The 14,129-nt window shown below is 56.6% G+C and overlaps 2 protein-coding genes across 6 annotated transcripts in view; both read right to left on the minus strand.

The window, feature by feature from the left end:
* The window catches only part of LOC119460676 (plexin-A4-like), a 356,289-nt gene that overhangs the window by 328,799 nt on the left and 13,361 nt on the right, over positions 1-14,129 (minus strand). The window lies entirely within an intron of this gene.
* On the minus strand, positions 367-2,619 carry LOC119461960 (neprilysin-11). The gene has a single exon (XM_037723321.1). The coding sequence runs from the start codon at positions 2,617-2,619 to the stop codon at positions 367-369; it is 2,253 nt and encodes a 750-aa protein (XP_037579249.1).

The raw sequence follows: 14,129 nt of genomic DNA on the forward strand, positions 1-14,129 counted from the left end.
ATTTTAATCCCTCAGAACATTTCAATCGGAATGCGAAGTTCAAACCAGCGTTAATACCATCTTTTTCCCGTTCAAGGCACCAAAGGCGCAGTTCTACGTCTCCCCATGATTAGTGTACACACAACAAAGCAGCCTAAATTCGACGTCCAATGAGGTAGACACACTCCATACGAAACGTTCACCAGTCCATGTAGGATAGTGCACACAAATCCGAACCACAACAGTGACTGACGCTGTGGGAAATAAACATGCTAACGCATTCGAGAAATAATGGCGTTAAGCACACACCAAGCGAAAAGAGAAAAACGAATCACGCGGCGCCGCGCGAAGAAAACGGCACCAACGCCACAAAGTCAAGCGAGGCGGTCAAGCCCACAGGTCGCACGGAGCGACGCGGTTCATGGGGCGTCCACGCGCGCACTCGAAAGCCTCGTGGAAGGCAGCGCTTTGGCGAAGTGCCCCGTTAACCTCATCGGCCGCAGCGCCTCCGCCGCGCCAGTGATGCTGCCCTCGCCGGCAGCGGGATAGCGCGTAGTAGTCGAAAAAGAGCTGCGCTGGCGTCAGGTCTTCGACGCGAGGAAGTCGCAAGGTGCGGCCCTGTCCCGCCAGCACCAGCACACCTTCGGTGAACGCGTCCAGCGCCGGCGGCACGGCAAGCGCTTCGGCCACGCGCGACAGCGGCGCCTTCTCCGCCGTCGACCCTTCGCCGTCGTGTTCGTCGTCGGGTCCTGCGGGGCGCGCGAGGCATCGGCGCAGGGCGCCCAACGCCGACTTGGACGTGTCCGACCACCAGCCGCGCGTGACGAGCTCCCGGTTTCCGCGGTTGGAGACGCCCGCCAGGAGCATCAGAAGCAGGCAGCGAGCGAAGCGCGCGCCCAGGTGGGGCGCCTGGAGCGCGAGTAGGCTGCGGTCAAGCGTGGCGCTAGCGTTGAGGAAGAGCGGCGGCACGAACACGGCGTTCGCCTGCAGGTCCGAGCTGCAGTCGCGGTCGAAGGCACCCCCGCGCCACACATAGCGGGACAGCCGCATGTGGCGCAGCTGCGTCACGTGGGCGGTGATGCGTGCGAACCACAGCAGCGGCTCGTCGTCGCCAGCGGTCGGGAGGGCGCGCGCGTGGGCCAGGACGTGCGACTCGTTGGTGACCACGGGAGGGCCCAGCACGTGAAAGCGCGTCGCCTTCACTATGCTCACCAGCTGCACTCGGGTGGCGTAGTCCGTCAGCGCCAGCTTCGAAAGGTGCTCGGCCAGGTGACGGCGCAGCGTCTCGAGCGCCGCGGTCAGGGCGCGCACCGTCGCTTCACCGCCAAACAGCACCCGCACGGCGTAGAAGAACAGGAACGGCATGGTGCTCGCCACTTGCCGGGCGCAGAGCCGCTCCCGCGGGACGTAGCCTCCGGGCGGCTCGTGGGGGAACAGTACCCGGCCGTGAACGGCCTGGAGTCCGCCGGCGTCCGGCAGGAAAGCCGAGCTGTGCACGGCAACTTGGAGGCCGACGTAGTTGAGCAGGGCCCGGTTCTTGTGCTCGTCGGCCAGGTCCAACAGGTCACGCAGAAAACCCTCCGCGCGCAACAGCACCTCCGAAGACGCGTGAACCGACGAGAGGTTCGCGAACAGCGTTGACAAGAACTCCAACAGCTGCGGGAACGGACCCAGGTGGACGACGCGATACAGCCGCACGTCGGACAGGGCGTCGCGCGAGTAGGTGAGTCTCGCTATCTGAATGGCCATGGCGACGGACTCGCGCGCGAGGTGGCGGGGTCGCTCGCGGAACGCCGTCATGACCGTATCCGCGGTGTCTTCCAGCCAGTGAACGTCCTGCTCAGCCAAGTCAGAAGGACGGAGAACAAGTAGAGGCCTGTCCAATGCAGAAATGGTACGGTTAATGCGAAGAGGGTGCGGCGCTACCTCCAAGGACATAAATGCCTCCGCGCCGGTATACTGGAGTGCTCTTGCCGCTGCTTTCCACGGAGAGATCGTGGCCGGTTGTTCGTAGGGCCAGTGTGGCAAGCCGCAAATGCGCAGGAGTTCTGCCAGCGGCGCCCAGCCGGCTGCGTTTATGGCGTTGACGTCGTTGCACGTGTCGTGCAAGCGTCGCAGGGGCGCAAATTCCGGAGCACGCACGGCGGCCAGAAGTCGTGGCACTCTTTGTTCCACGTCTCGCTCCATGTCCTCAACAACGGAGGCCGAAGCGCCGCCTACGACAGAAGCCGAAGCCGCCCGCGCCTGCATCCACCTGGAGCATGCAAAGTCGTAAAAATCGACGCATGGGTCACTGTCCCAGGACAGTAAACCAGCTATATTGGTCCCGTCTTCAAGGCAGCGCGACAGATTGCAAACCACGGGCGGCGGCGCCAGCATAACGGGTGTTGTCGTGTGGACATAAACTGTTTCATTAGCACCACGTCCCAAGAGGATTCCCGTCGACGCATTGCTGTCTAAGTTCGGAATGCCCACGTGCGACAGGCTTCCACCGGCGATTCTGGCGAGGAGCACCAAGCCTAGAACTGCCACGGACACTGTGACCATGGAGAGGCAAAGTTCCTTGGCATGTGATCTGGTTGTCATGGAGACCTCCACGCCCGTCAGTCCTGGGTTACCAGCAGCAGAAACATACGGCATATCCGGTGAATACCGTGACGTCACGTCCGTCTCCGCTGCGGTTGGTTTTACGATTACGGCCTGCTTTGGACGCTTCTTTTTCGGGGCGACTTTAGGTAACTGTCTTTGTTCAGCCCACCCCGCTGTCTTCCTCAGAATGGCCGAGGGCGATCTCGCCGACGTCCCACGCAGGTCGACGTCTCGTGAAGCAGTAGAGCTCGGATTGACAAGCATGGAGTCCGACACACTTTGATTGCCGCGCAATGCTCGCGGTCGCGAGGCAACCAAGTTCGGCTCTGAAGAGGAGCGCGCCGTGCGGAAAGAAGGGTCAGACGGCATGAAGGTGTCTCGAGGGATCAATGGCACAGGCAGCTGGCTTCGAAACATGGGCGCCCCTGCAAATAGCGCGAGTTCTTCTCCTTCGAGGTGCGCACGGGAAGTTCTCGGGAACAGGAGTAGGTGAATCGAATCGCGATTTTCGGGCGAGGTTAGCGACGGTGAAAACGACAGTTTCGACTTCATGTCCCAAGAGGAGCCAGGAACTTCTGAGGAGGCGCAGCTACGGCGCCCTACCGCAAGGGGACCCATGCCCAGGTTGCGGCCACGGATGACCTCTTCTCCAGAACATAGCCAATTACTCTCTGGCTGTCTCCCACGTGGCATCGGCGATATACCAAAGAGTGAATAGCCATGTAAGGGGTCCCAAGGATCTAATTCTTTGGAAAGTTGTCTGCCGTGCGCCATGCTCAAACGTTGAGGACGATCCCGGCTCCTAGACAGCCTCTTATTTTGGGTCGTGTTTGCTGTTACCTTCGCTGCATAGGCGTACCCATCTCGGCTGTAACGTCGGTCCCTCTGACCCGGCGTTAGCGGCGAGTCCCGTTTATCGTGCCTACACAGCTCCCCCGAAGCGCTGCAGTCAGTGCAAGGCGGACTGATCACTGCTTCGCACAACAAAGCGTCGTATTCAGGTTCCAGTTTGTTCGATTCTTCGTGAGCAGAGCATGATTCTTCAGGACTTGAAGAGGGAATCTTCTCGTCGGCAAACAACTCAACCTTCATAGCGTTCACGTAAGCGTGTCCCATTTCGGGGCGCGGGAACGTGTTCTTTCCCGTAGTCTTCGTCTCCTCGAAGGCAGCCTCACCGCGTACTTGCTTGCCTACTGAGGGACGCCTCAGATCGGTCTGTCTCATCTCACTAGCCGTGTAAAACGCGGAGTCTGTTGCAGCGTCACCTCGAGTAGCAGCGTTTGCTTCGCAGGGGTTATTGTTTCCATCCTTCAGTTTATTAACGATCAATCCCCCTGCTAACTGTCCGGCACTTGCGTTCAGGCTGGAGGAATGCTTGGTGCCTTTGTCGCCGATCGTCTCCCTGCGACCACTCGTCAACAACGTCTTACTCATATCCGCCGTAATACCAACTGGTCGCATTTCCGGCAGCGTCGACTTTCGACCACAATCGGTTGTCTGCACTGCCACGCTGGGCCTGGCATGTCGCTCTTTGTGGCTATCACCCAATGTGTGTTCTGGCGGCTTCGTCGGCGACAGGACTTTGTTCAAGCTGGCAGCATTGGACACAAGGTCATCGTGAAGGAAGGTACACTGCGGCATCATGGTGGACGGAGAGCGTTGACCGGCTTTCTTGGAACTTCGGCTGTTCTGAAGCTCTCCACGCTGTGGAGACGCGTCTTCACCGTCTACGCTAAAGAAACGTTCACGATTTCGAGCAGTAGGAGAAAAGTCTGCGGAGCTTGCGGAATAGAATGGCAACTCGTCGCTAGAGCCCTTCGCCTCGTACCATGCACCACGCGAAACGTCAGCTGTATTGGGAACGTTTCTCCGACTGCTGGAAGGACGGCGAACAGTCGGCGCAAGAAGCGTTTTCTCGTCTTCCACGCTTTGAAAGGTCTCCCCTCGGTCTATAAGAGACAAAATGCGAGGTCGCCTCTTTGTGCCTACCACATGGCTCTCAACAGTCGGTCCACTAGCCGAGCGCAAGTGCCGTGGCCAATCTTCGTCGCGGGAATAATCGCTCAAGCTAGTTAGGGACGCGGTTACGAAAAACTTTTCTTTCGCGGCTCCTCGGTCGGGAAGTATGTCTGCAGCGCCGGTAGCGCCACTCAGTAGCCTTTCGATGGACTCGGCTTCACTGATCTTTGGACTCAACTGACAAGGACTGAAGCACGCGTCGGACATCACTCGCAAAGGCTTCGGAACGCTGCCCCCGAGTGCTTGCTGAAAGTGATTCGTTCCTTCAACAGCACTTTGAAAAGCACGCTGCGTGCTCGTAGTGGCATCTGATGCCGCTGCTGTTGCACCCACGCTGGCGAAAGGTGCGAGAGAGCCCCAATCGGCGGGAGTTGCGATCTGAAGGGACGCCTGCGAACCTGCCTCGGTTGGCCTCACGAGCGCGGTTACAGACAAGTCGCCCGTTCTGCCGGAGTGCTTTCGCGAAGGGGTAGGCGTATGTGCTGCTCCCAACTCTTGCATCGAGTACCTGCTGCTCTCCAGGGCCAGACCTGCCGCGTGGGACTGCGATGGACCTACAACGCAAGGCACGGCTTGGCTCCCCGCTCGTTTTCTCGGCTGAGGAGCGCGGTCGACCGAGCTCGATTCGCCGCTTTTCCTGTTTTCGATGTTGTGGCGGGACACGGACAGGTTGCTACGCAGCGACACTTTCGTCTTTCTCGCAGTTTTCCTCGGCATGGGCGCAATATTGTCTTCAGGCGACGCCCGAGCACGCGTTGAATCCGAAGGCTGACTTGACCGCGATTCCTTCCGTTTATCAGGGGCAGGCAGCTCTCGCGACAAACGAGGCACGTCAAGCGTCTGGGGCGGGAACAGCAGAGGAGACTCCGATTTGTTCTCGGACTCGTCGCGATTCGTGGAGGAGCGGCGTGATATCTCGAAGCCATGCATCGCGGAATTTGCTTCTTCGGCGTCGCCCTCGTTCTCAGGCTTGGACTCACCTTGACGCGTAGGCGACTCCTTTCCCGCCACCGCGTCGCGCGACACAGCGGTAGTCTTCGCCGTTTTTTCGGTGTCTGGCGACGGTACAGAAGGGCTCGACTTGCGCTTCTTGCGCGACCTAGACCTCGGCTTCTTCGGCGGGGCCCAGGCGACGGCTGGCGATTTAGTCGACGATTGGCCCGCGCGGTTTCTCTCGGCCGACGGGGAAGAGACGAGTTCTTCCCGCCTCCCGCTGGTGGTCTCGCGGGCATTCGGCTGCTTGAGCGAGGGCCACGCCGGGAGCTGCGCGGTAGAAACTCCGTGGCTAGCGCCTCGCACTTTCCGCGGCGTTGGAGTCGACGCATCCGAGGCGGCGAGCTTGGACGGTGGCACGTCGCGTGGCCGTCGCCACTTGGGTTCCACCTTGATGATGCGAAAGCGCGTGTCCCTGTCCACCATCCGGTTGGCCGGCTGGTCCGTGGAGAGCGCGGCATGCAGGCTGCGTAGAAGCTCCTCGTCTCGAGCGCTGGTTCGAGACCGCGGCTTCGGTCGGACGCCGCCTGCCTCGTCGCTGAGGTTCTTCTTCCCGAACGACGACATTGCCAAATGAGTGCTCGGAGCGCTGACGAAAACGTCGCTGCGGCTAGGTCACGCGCGCAGCACGAACTTCAATCACGAGCTACAAACCGATGATGATGATGATGTCTTTAAAATAATGGCATAAACAGTGGGGGCTCAGTAAAAATGCGGCTTATAGTATAGAAAGCTGAAGGATAAATTATCTTAGAAATGAAACGTACGAATCATAAGCGAAACAAAATAAAATGTAACGTACAGGATCGAGTAGTCCAAGAGTCAACCGCTACAAACACCATTCTGTTGGGCTGACTTGCTCGTGAAGAGCCTGAAACTAGCATTAACAAACGTGACACTGAAAAATAAGAACTGGGAGAACATTTAAAAAACATATATAAAGTGCAACATCCCCATTAGTAGACAGCGAGGCCTATACGAGCAGCGTGTTCTGCGTCTTCTGGTTTCGTAGTAAATTGCTTTAACTTCAATTCCGTGTATTCCATCAGAGCCCTGCATATCGACGTGAAAGGAAGTGCTGCGTTTTTCACAACGCTCCAGATGCCTTTTCTGTTATTCGAGCAATTTTAACACATGTTCGGCTTAGCGCACCCGAGTTCATGTCCGTGTTGCAAGATTTCTCTCTCGCGCTTTGTTCTTTCTCTACTGACGAACAACCGCGATCATGAGTATTGAAGCGAAGATGCTTTCGCGACTTCTTCCGCGCCGGAGAGATATATAATGCGAGCCCACAACAGATCCGCAGACACTCTCGCTATATTGTTTATTGACGTTTAGTTGGACGAATTACACAATTGGGTACGAGCAAATTAGTGAATTACTGATTTATGAGCAGCACTTGCCACGACCTGGCCTCTTGGTCAGTGCAGCGCTAACTCTGTCGGGCGCCCCGGGAAGCGCCCGAACACCTCGCCAGAGAGCCGACCAGGAGACTAACCACAATTCATCGTCACCAGAACCAATTAGGCCGTATAGATTCAGACATGCAAACCAAATCGCAGGCAGGATTAGCCGAGTGTAAACTCGATGATTAGAGGCGCAGCGAGTGGTTCCCCGTCTAAAATTCCCCGAGCCGACCGCCCCGCTCGGGCGAGGAAATACATTTCGAGAGGAAGAACGACGTTGTGGGGATGCGCGACTCTCACGCGTCCCCTGATGTTGTTTTCCCCGCATGTCTCCTGTAGTCCGGCTTCTCCGCGTGGCTAAGCCCGGCAGCGGTCGTGGTGGTTGCGGCGCATTGCGGGAGATGGCGCGAGTGTCGCGATGCTAGCGCCGCCGAACAGCGGGGTGAATTGGGAGAGCAAGGTCGACGGCGCTTCCTCTTTGGGTTGGGATCGGTGAGCGACGCGGTCGTCCCGCGCGTGCGCCGATCTACGCTTCGCGAGACGTCTCGCGTGGCTCGGAGCGGGGCACCGATATGGACGAACACGGATCGTTCGAGCGCGCCACCGTTCGCGTGACTGTACACGTGAACGACTAGGCGATGGTGTCATAGCATGGGGCGAACGTATTCGCTCGCTATCGGGTCGCGGTGAGTCGGACTTCCTTGATTTGTCGCGCGCCCATGTGAATGTTCTATTGGTAGTAATTCGGCTAGTGTGCATTAGTGTAAGAAAGGTGCAATAAATGCCCTTTTGATTGTTTGCACTACTGTGTTGTCGTTCCTTTGTCCCAAGAGCACATGTGAGACCCCACAACGTAAAAGAAAAGAACGCTGCTACATAACACGGGCGACGAAGAAGCGTAAAGAAAGAAAGCTACGCGACAGCATGTTGACCAAGGGTTCTGCAAAAGAATGAATTTCCTCGATGTCTCGGTACGTAACCTGAAAATGAACACTGTAGTTCATGGTTAACATCACAAACATCGCAGAGGATTCGTAATTTTAAAGATGTCAGTGTGAATTGCCAATAATTTTTTTTCCTCACAGAACCCTTCGTGGGCACACTTTAAATCACCGATGTATGCATGAACATGTAAATGTTTATTGTCGCCAGCGCGCGCGACCTTGCATCCTCACAGTATATAGTAAGGACCATGGCGCGCCTTAATGACTAATCGCCTTGAAACACAGCCGCCCAAAACAACCTGCAATAAAACGAGAAAACGCAACGCTCGACGAAACGGCTGCAATTGTGTCGTTGATTGTTCTTCTATCTCGTATAGTGTCGTATTCTTCGCGCTGCCGTGTTACACGATGCTTTATATGTCACGTCACCGGCGCTACAACGGCGCATGCGAGAGGTGCACGTCACCGTAACAACCTCAGCCATTCGCGCTGGCCACTCCGAGCTTTCCAACACGGGCTTCTCTCCAACAGCGCCCATACGAAGCCTGCTCTCAATCGCCAAGCGCCGAGGCTACCTTGTCAGACCCGAACCACCGGAGGCTTCGAATGGTTTCTCCGCGGGGTCAACAGAACAGGGGGCCCCCGTTCGGCGGGGCCAAACGAGCAAACGCTCCTGCACACACGCCGGGCCCCAAAGGATAAGACGGGGATGGTGGGTGGCGCGGGGAAGTGAAGACACGCGAGAGCGTAAGGGGGGGGGTCATATGCACGGGATGACTCGGAAAGGAGTGCGTAATAGCCTCGGAAGAGACGACAGCGAACAGAAGAAACGAACGAGAGAGAGGCCGAGATGGTCGTCCACAGATTCGCAAACGAGGTATCCCGCCGAGAGAGGGGGGGAGCAAAGAGAAAGCGACAGCGCCGGCGGGATACAAGTGCAGAGACAAAAAAAAAAAAAAAAAAAAAGGCCGAGAGAGTGCGCGCTGCGCAGCGGGATGGCGAGGGTTCTCTTTGCAATCGAATTACACGTACACGTCAGTAGCAGCGCAGCACCAGCAGCAGTAATGGGAGCAGCGGCCCAGGGACACAAAAACGCAGTCGCACGAAAGGGGAGCGCGCAGAGGAGGTACAGAAGCGGTGAAAGGGGAAGAGGGAACGCGATGGTCGAGGCTGAGGGGTTTCACTCCCGAGAGCCGAAAGCCGCGCTCGGAAAAGAAGACAGTGGTTCAGGACGCGAGCCACGCGACGGGCAATAGCTAGCGCATTTCTACAGCCCACTCCACCGCCAGATACCAATTTTATTGTGTAACGCACTCCCCCCCTTCATCCACTCCGGCCTTTCCCTCAGTGCCGCATCGGCTCGCCCACTCGGCAGCGAAGCGCTCCTTTTCTTCTTATCACTACAACCGTACTCTCTTTTCCCACCCCTACACCACTTAGCACTGGCAGACGTTAGCGGAAGAGGGCGCGCGCACTCCGCTAAATAATCGAATTATTTCGGACGAACGAAAAAGGAAGAGCGCGGGGGGCCAGTCAGCACGAGAGACGAGGTTGTAACGACCGCGGGAAGGGCGACCCTGACGGACTGGCAATAAGTTCTCGCTCGGCACGGCTGGAAAAACAAGATGAAAAGAGAGAGTACGTGCGAACGAAACGAACCGGGATGCGAAGAACGTGACGAAGGCGGTATACGTATGTTCAAGGCAAGGTCTGTCAGCAATAAGGATTTTTTAAAAAAAGGAAATTATAACGACCAAACGGGCAAGGAAACATTCAGAACGACGCGAAGCGCACAAGCGGGGGGGGGATACGGCGATGCAATGGTGATGACAGCTCACGTTGTGCGCTCCCGCATATTCCGCACACTGCACGGCTGCGCTCGATGGGTTATATATATACGATCGCGAGCGCGCCCTCTTCATATACTCTCTCTGGAAGGAGCGCCAGAGCTTTAATTTTGGGAAATGTAACCGACTCCGCGTCTCGCTTCGCCTTGGAGCGCAGCTCTTCCATCGGAACCAATTCCTGTCGCCACGCTCCGTTCACCCGGGGATTCCCGTCGTCGATGACGGTGTCGCCGCGGTTTAATGGAGGGGGACGTTTGTTTCGCCCGGACTCGTACCTTCTTCGGCAATCTCGCTGCGACGAAGCGCGACCGGGGAAAAGAGAGGAACTATAGCTAGTCGACCGTCCGCGGCGCACCGAATTAATCGCCAACAATCACGCCGCGTCGCAAGCGTGGAATTGGAAATACGAAACGACCAAACATATCTTGCGGGATGAAAGTATGAAGTGAGAAGAAATTTAAAAGGAGAGAGTGGGTGAGAGAAAAGATTAAACAGGGCGCAATAGCCAGCGCGGCGTCTTTCGAGACTGGAGACAGCCGACTCGCTGCGGGCTGTCCACTGCGCCACTGAAGAGCCGGCCACGTGTACAAAGAAAACGGCCAAATCGGCATCCCTCTCCTGATCGTCTCGGCGGGAAGCCGAAGTAGCGAAACGCGCAATTGCAGGGTACAATAAAACAGCACCAATGGTACAGCGACAGCCGCAAGAAGGGAGAAAACGATGAACGGCAGAGAAAATGGAAGCGGAAGAACCGCGCGGCGCCGACGGCTCGAAAACGCGAAGTACGGGTCTGCGCGCCTTGTCCGCCCCGAGGTGTGGCGTCGCGGCGAACTTGCTCCGACAGAGAGAGGCTCAGGCCTCACTCTCCGCCCCCCTCTCTCTCGCTGTCGTACATACACCTGCGGCGGCAAGACGTGACTGAAGAACGAAATCTTGCGCGCCGACGCCCGCGGCATTCGGGACGACACAAGCGTGGCCGATCCGCGGAGAGGCGCGCACCGGCAGGCTTTGCAAAAGGAAAGCGGCCACCGCCGCCAATACTGCCTCTTCCGGTGTCACCGCAAAGAGGAGAAGCGGTGTGCTGCGCTCTGTGAGCACCACGGAGGCATTTCAGGCAACGCGAACTGCACTTCTCTTTCTTCCTTTCTTTCTTTCTTTCGAAAGGACAGGAGGCGCGTCGGAGTTGCCGAATGAGTATGACTCGCCTCTCTCTGTGCCTGCTTCGCCCCCCTACCCACCCCCCTCGTTCAACTACAAGAAATAATTTTGTCGTACGTCAAGGCGAACCCGACGATCGATAATACGTTATCCTGTCTCAGTCCCGGTTCCTGGAACAATTGCACTCAACAGTAATATAGCGCATTCAGAGGAGTAGACGGCGAAGTGCGGTAACATCTGCATCGACCCTGGCTAACCAGAGCAGACCTACTCTGCCTTACTTCCCACCTATATTGAATGGGCCCGTGCAATAGCGTGGGCCTTATCGGCCGCACCTCCCGGTCCCTGTTGGTGCGCTGTTTAGCGCCACGGAACAACACCGGAGCTATGAAAGGCACCGCATAGTGGTAGGCTCTGGGTTAGTTTTGACCACCTGAAGTTCTTCAACGTGCACGTAAATCTTATTGCAATGAGCCACCAATGCGGTAAAGCGCCGCAATCCTCAACGAATGCACTACTTGTGGAACTGCGCGACAAACAAAACTTGCGGGGGCAAAGTTGCAAGAATGTTCTTTCTCCTCTTTCTGCGGCTTAACTGATGACAGCCTTCGCAGACCGACTAACGTTACAGAAACACCACAGCGATGAAACCCAACAACTGAAAAAAAAAAAAAAAAAAAAAAAAGTATGACAAGCGAGCGCTGAATTCCGAAGTGACTAAACGCCAAGGGTGCAAGGGTGTTGCAAGTCGCTCCCGCCGGGCGCAGCGCCAAGCAGCTCCAGCGTATACTTGCACTCGCTCCTCCCGATAAAAGGGCCGGCATCCCCACCGGGCCCCGGGCTTCCCTGTGGCACGCGCGTGTTCCCCGTCACTCGACGGGCCCACTATACGCGCCGTCCAGAGCCCCGTAGCTCTGGCGCCGTCGTGCTTATAGAGCCTGCCGCGCGTGGCGAGCGCCTAATATAGGCGCGTCCGGCGGAGGCACGCGCACGACCCCCAGCCCGAGGGGGTCGCCTTCGAGAGCGCGGCAGCGCCCAGGGCTCGCGAGGGACGGGCGCGGGCCCAGAGGCCGCCTGCGGATCGTCAGCGCTCGTCGCACGCACGCGGAGCCGAGGCAAGAAGCGGCGGCGGAGAATAAAGGCCGCTGGCTCGCGTCCCAAACATGTAGTACACCGCCTGTGCGGCGCACGGACTCTGCTATGGGGTGGAGGCCGCGGCCTCCATGGGGGTTCCTACACAAAAATTACAATAACAGTGTACTCTGGCTCTATACAGCACAGTGTATGCCCGAACTGCGGGTATACGGCATTTTAGCCAGCATGGGAATGACAAAGCACGACATTGTATTTGCCTAAACTTCGTCCTTCAGGTCACAAATGCCTCTGTAAGTTTGCAAAGTGATCGTCTTCAATCAATTATTTCGATTGTGCAACTATTCGCAATGAATGCGCGCATACGCGCAGGAACTTATTGCTATCGCGCGCTCAGAAAGTAAAAAGCTTTCTTGAAACTTTAGCTAGATAGAACGTAACAAATAACGCTGCAGAAGGACGTCTGAAGCCGCAAGCACGAAGATTAGACAAATCCATGCACTGCCCATCATCCTCTCGGTAGCTGAACGCCCGCAGGGCTAGTTCTCTCTGCTGAGAGAAGCTACTGAACCTATCGAGTGAACGAAGCTCTCGTGCGGCCTCCAGGCGCAGCGCGCCCCGGTAACATTTCCTCCCGTACTTTTTACGAGCCTGGCAAAACTATGCTAGAGCTGGGCTTCCTCCGGCTCCCATCGCGGAACATCATTCGCTGAACACCGGGAGCGTTCGAGGGCGACACACTCGGTGCCTCGTTATTCGACTGCTCCCTTCGTGTAAGAAGAGTAACGGAGCTCAGGCAATTATTTTACGCGGAAATACCTGGATCAAGCAAACTCGGATCGAGCACACTAGAAACTCCACCGGGGAGTACAAGAGCTCCTTAAAATTGAGTTGTAAGCGGTTATTAAAGATACCCAGCAGGCAGGTGCCAGCGCGCTGCGACAGCGAGGAGCCGCAACGCGCTGCCTGCCCGCTGCTGGGTGACGTCACAGAACGTCGTCTCGGGGCGTGACGTTGAGCGCCCGCTGCAGCCTCCCAGTTTCGGTTTCGCGCGCCCTGATAGCCGAAATTCGTCGTGCCACAGTTCCACGAATAATTGCGTTTTGCCAAATCCAAAATTTGATATGGCTTGTACAGAGAGCTCGCTTCAATTTCTCAATTACGCTGAGTCTTCTGAAACTAAAAGCTTTTAAAAGTTCGTTAATGATTTTTTTTTTTTTTTTTTTTTTTTTTTGGCGACGAATCACCCTGTCACCCCATGGTCGCCACCATTGAGAGCATAAGTTTTTCTTCTTTCTTGCTGTTTTAGTTTGTCTTCGTAGTAGTTGTCGGCTTTCCTTAGGCCGCTGCACTGTTCTCGAGCTTCGGTATTCAGGGACTCAAAATCGTGGATGTCAATAATTAGAACTGAATTTCATTGCAGAAGACAGAGGTTACACTGCGAGGATATAATAAACAAGGAAAGCGAGTACACATTAATGAATGCGGCTGAGCAAAGGCCTCGGGGCAGTCAGTCGCCCCGATCGGGCACTTGGGAGATCGGTCCGTTGTCTCTCCAAGTCTCAGACCACCTGCCTGCTCAGCAGCGCGCATTCTCACCCCCAGCCTCCGGACCATGTGTCCGGGCTGCATAACTCACACCGGCGGTGGGCTCCACTCGAACCTACCGAACTGCCCACGCCGTCTCGCCCCGACCAAAATACTCCCCAAAAACTCCCTTCTCCAGATGCAGCTAGCGGCGCGCTGTGCGATTTATGGGGCTCGCAAGACCCAGTGCGCGAGAACCCCTGCCGCTCACTTTTTCGCCGAACCGCGTACGGCCACCGCCGCTTTGCAGGCGCTCTCGGGAAGCGACTCGGGTGCGAGCAAGCAGCACAACATTGCAAGGCAACCAAATCCACAAACACAGAGAAAACCCCAGAGAAGACGAGCGACCACGCACTCCAGCCAAACAAAAAGAATGCATACATGGGTCAACTAAGGCGCACATTCACAACGACCTTACAGCACACCTCCAAAGGAACCGTGTTTTTATTTCAGAACTGTTAGCTTTAAATATTACTTGGTCATCGTAGAAACACCCGGTATAACGAGCGAAGGAA

Source organism: Dermacentor silvarum, chromosome 8 (assembly GCF_013339745.2).
Source record: "Dermacentor silvarum isolate Dsil-2018 chromosome 8, BIME_Dsil_1.4, whole genome shotgun sequence".
Classification (NCBI taxonomy): Eukaryota; Metazoa; Arthropoda; class Arachnida; order Ixodida; family Ixodidae; genus Dermacentor; species Dermacentor silvarum.

Bases quoted from the DNA above. Each gene is read 5' to 3' on its own strand.
- LOC119461960 (XM_037723321.1), bottom strand. From the start codon at position 2,619: ATGCCGTATGTTTCTGCTGCTGGTAACCCAGGACTGACGGGCGTGGAG.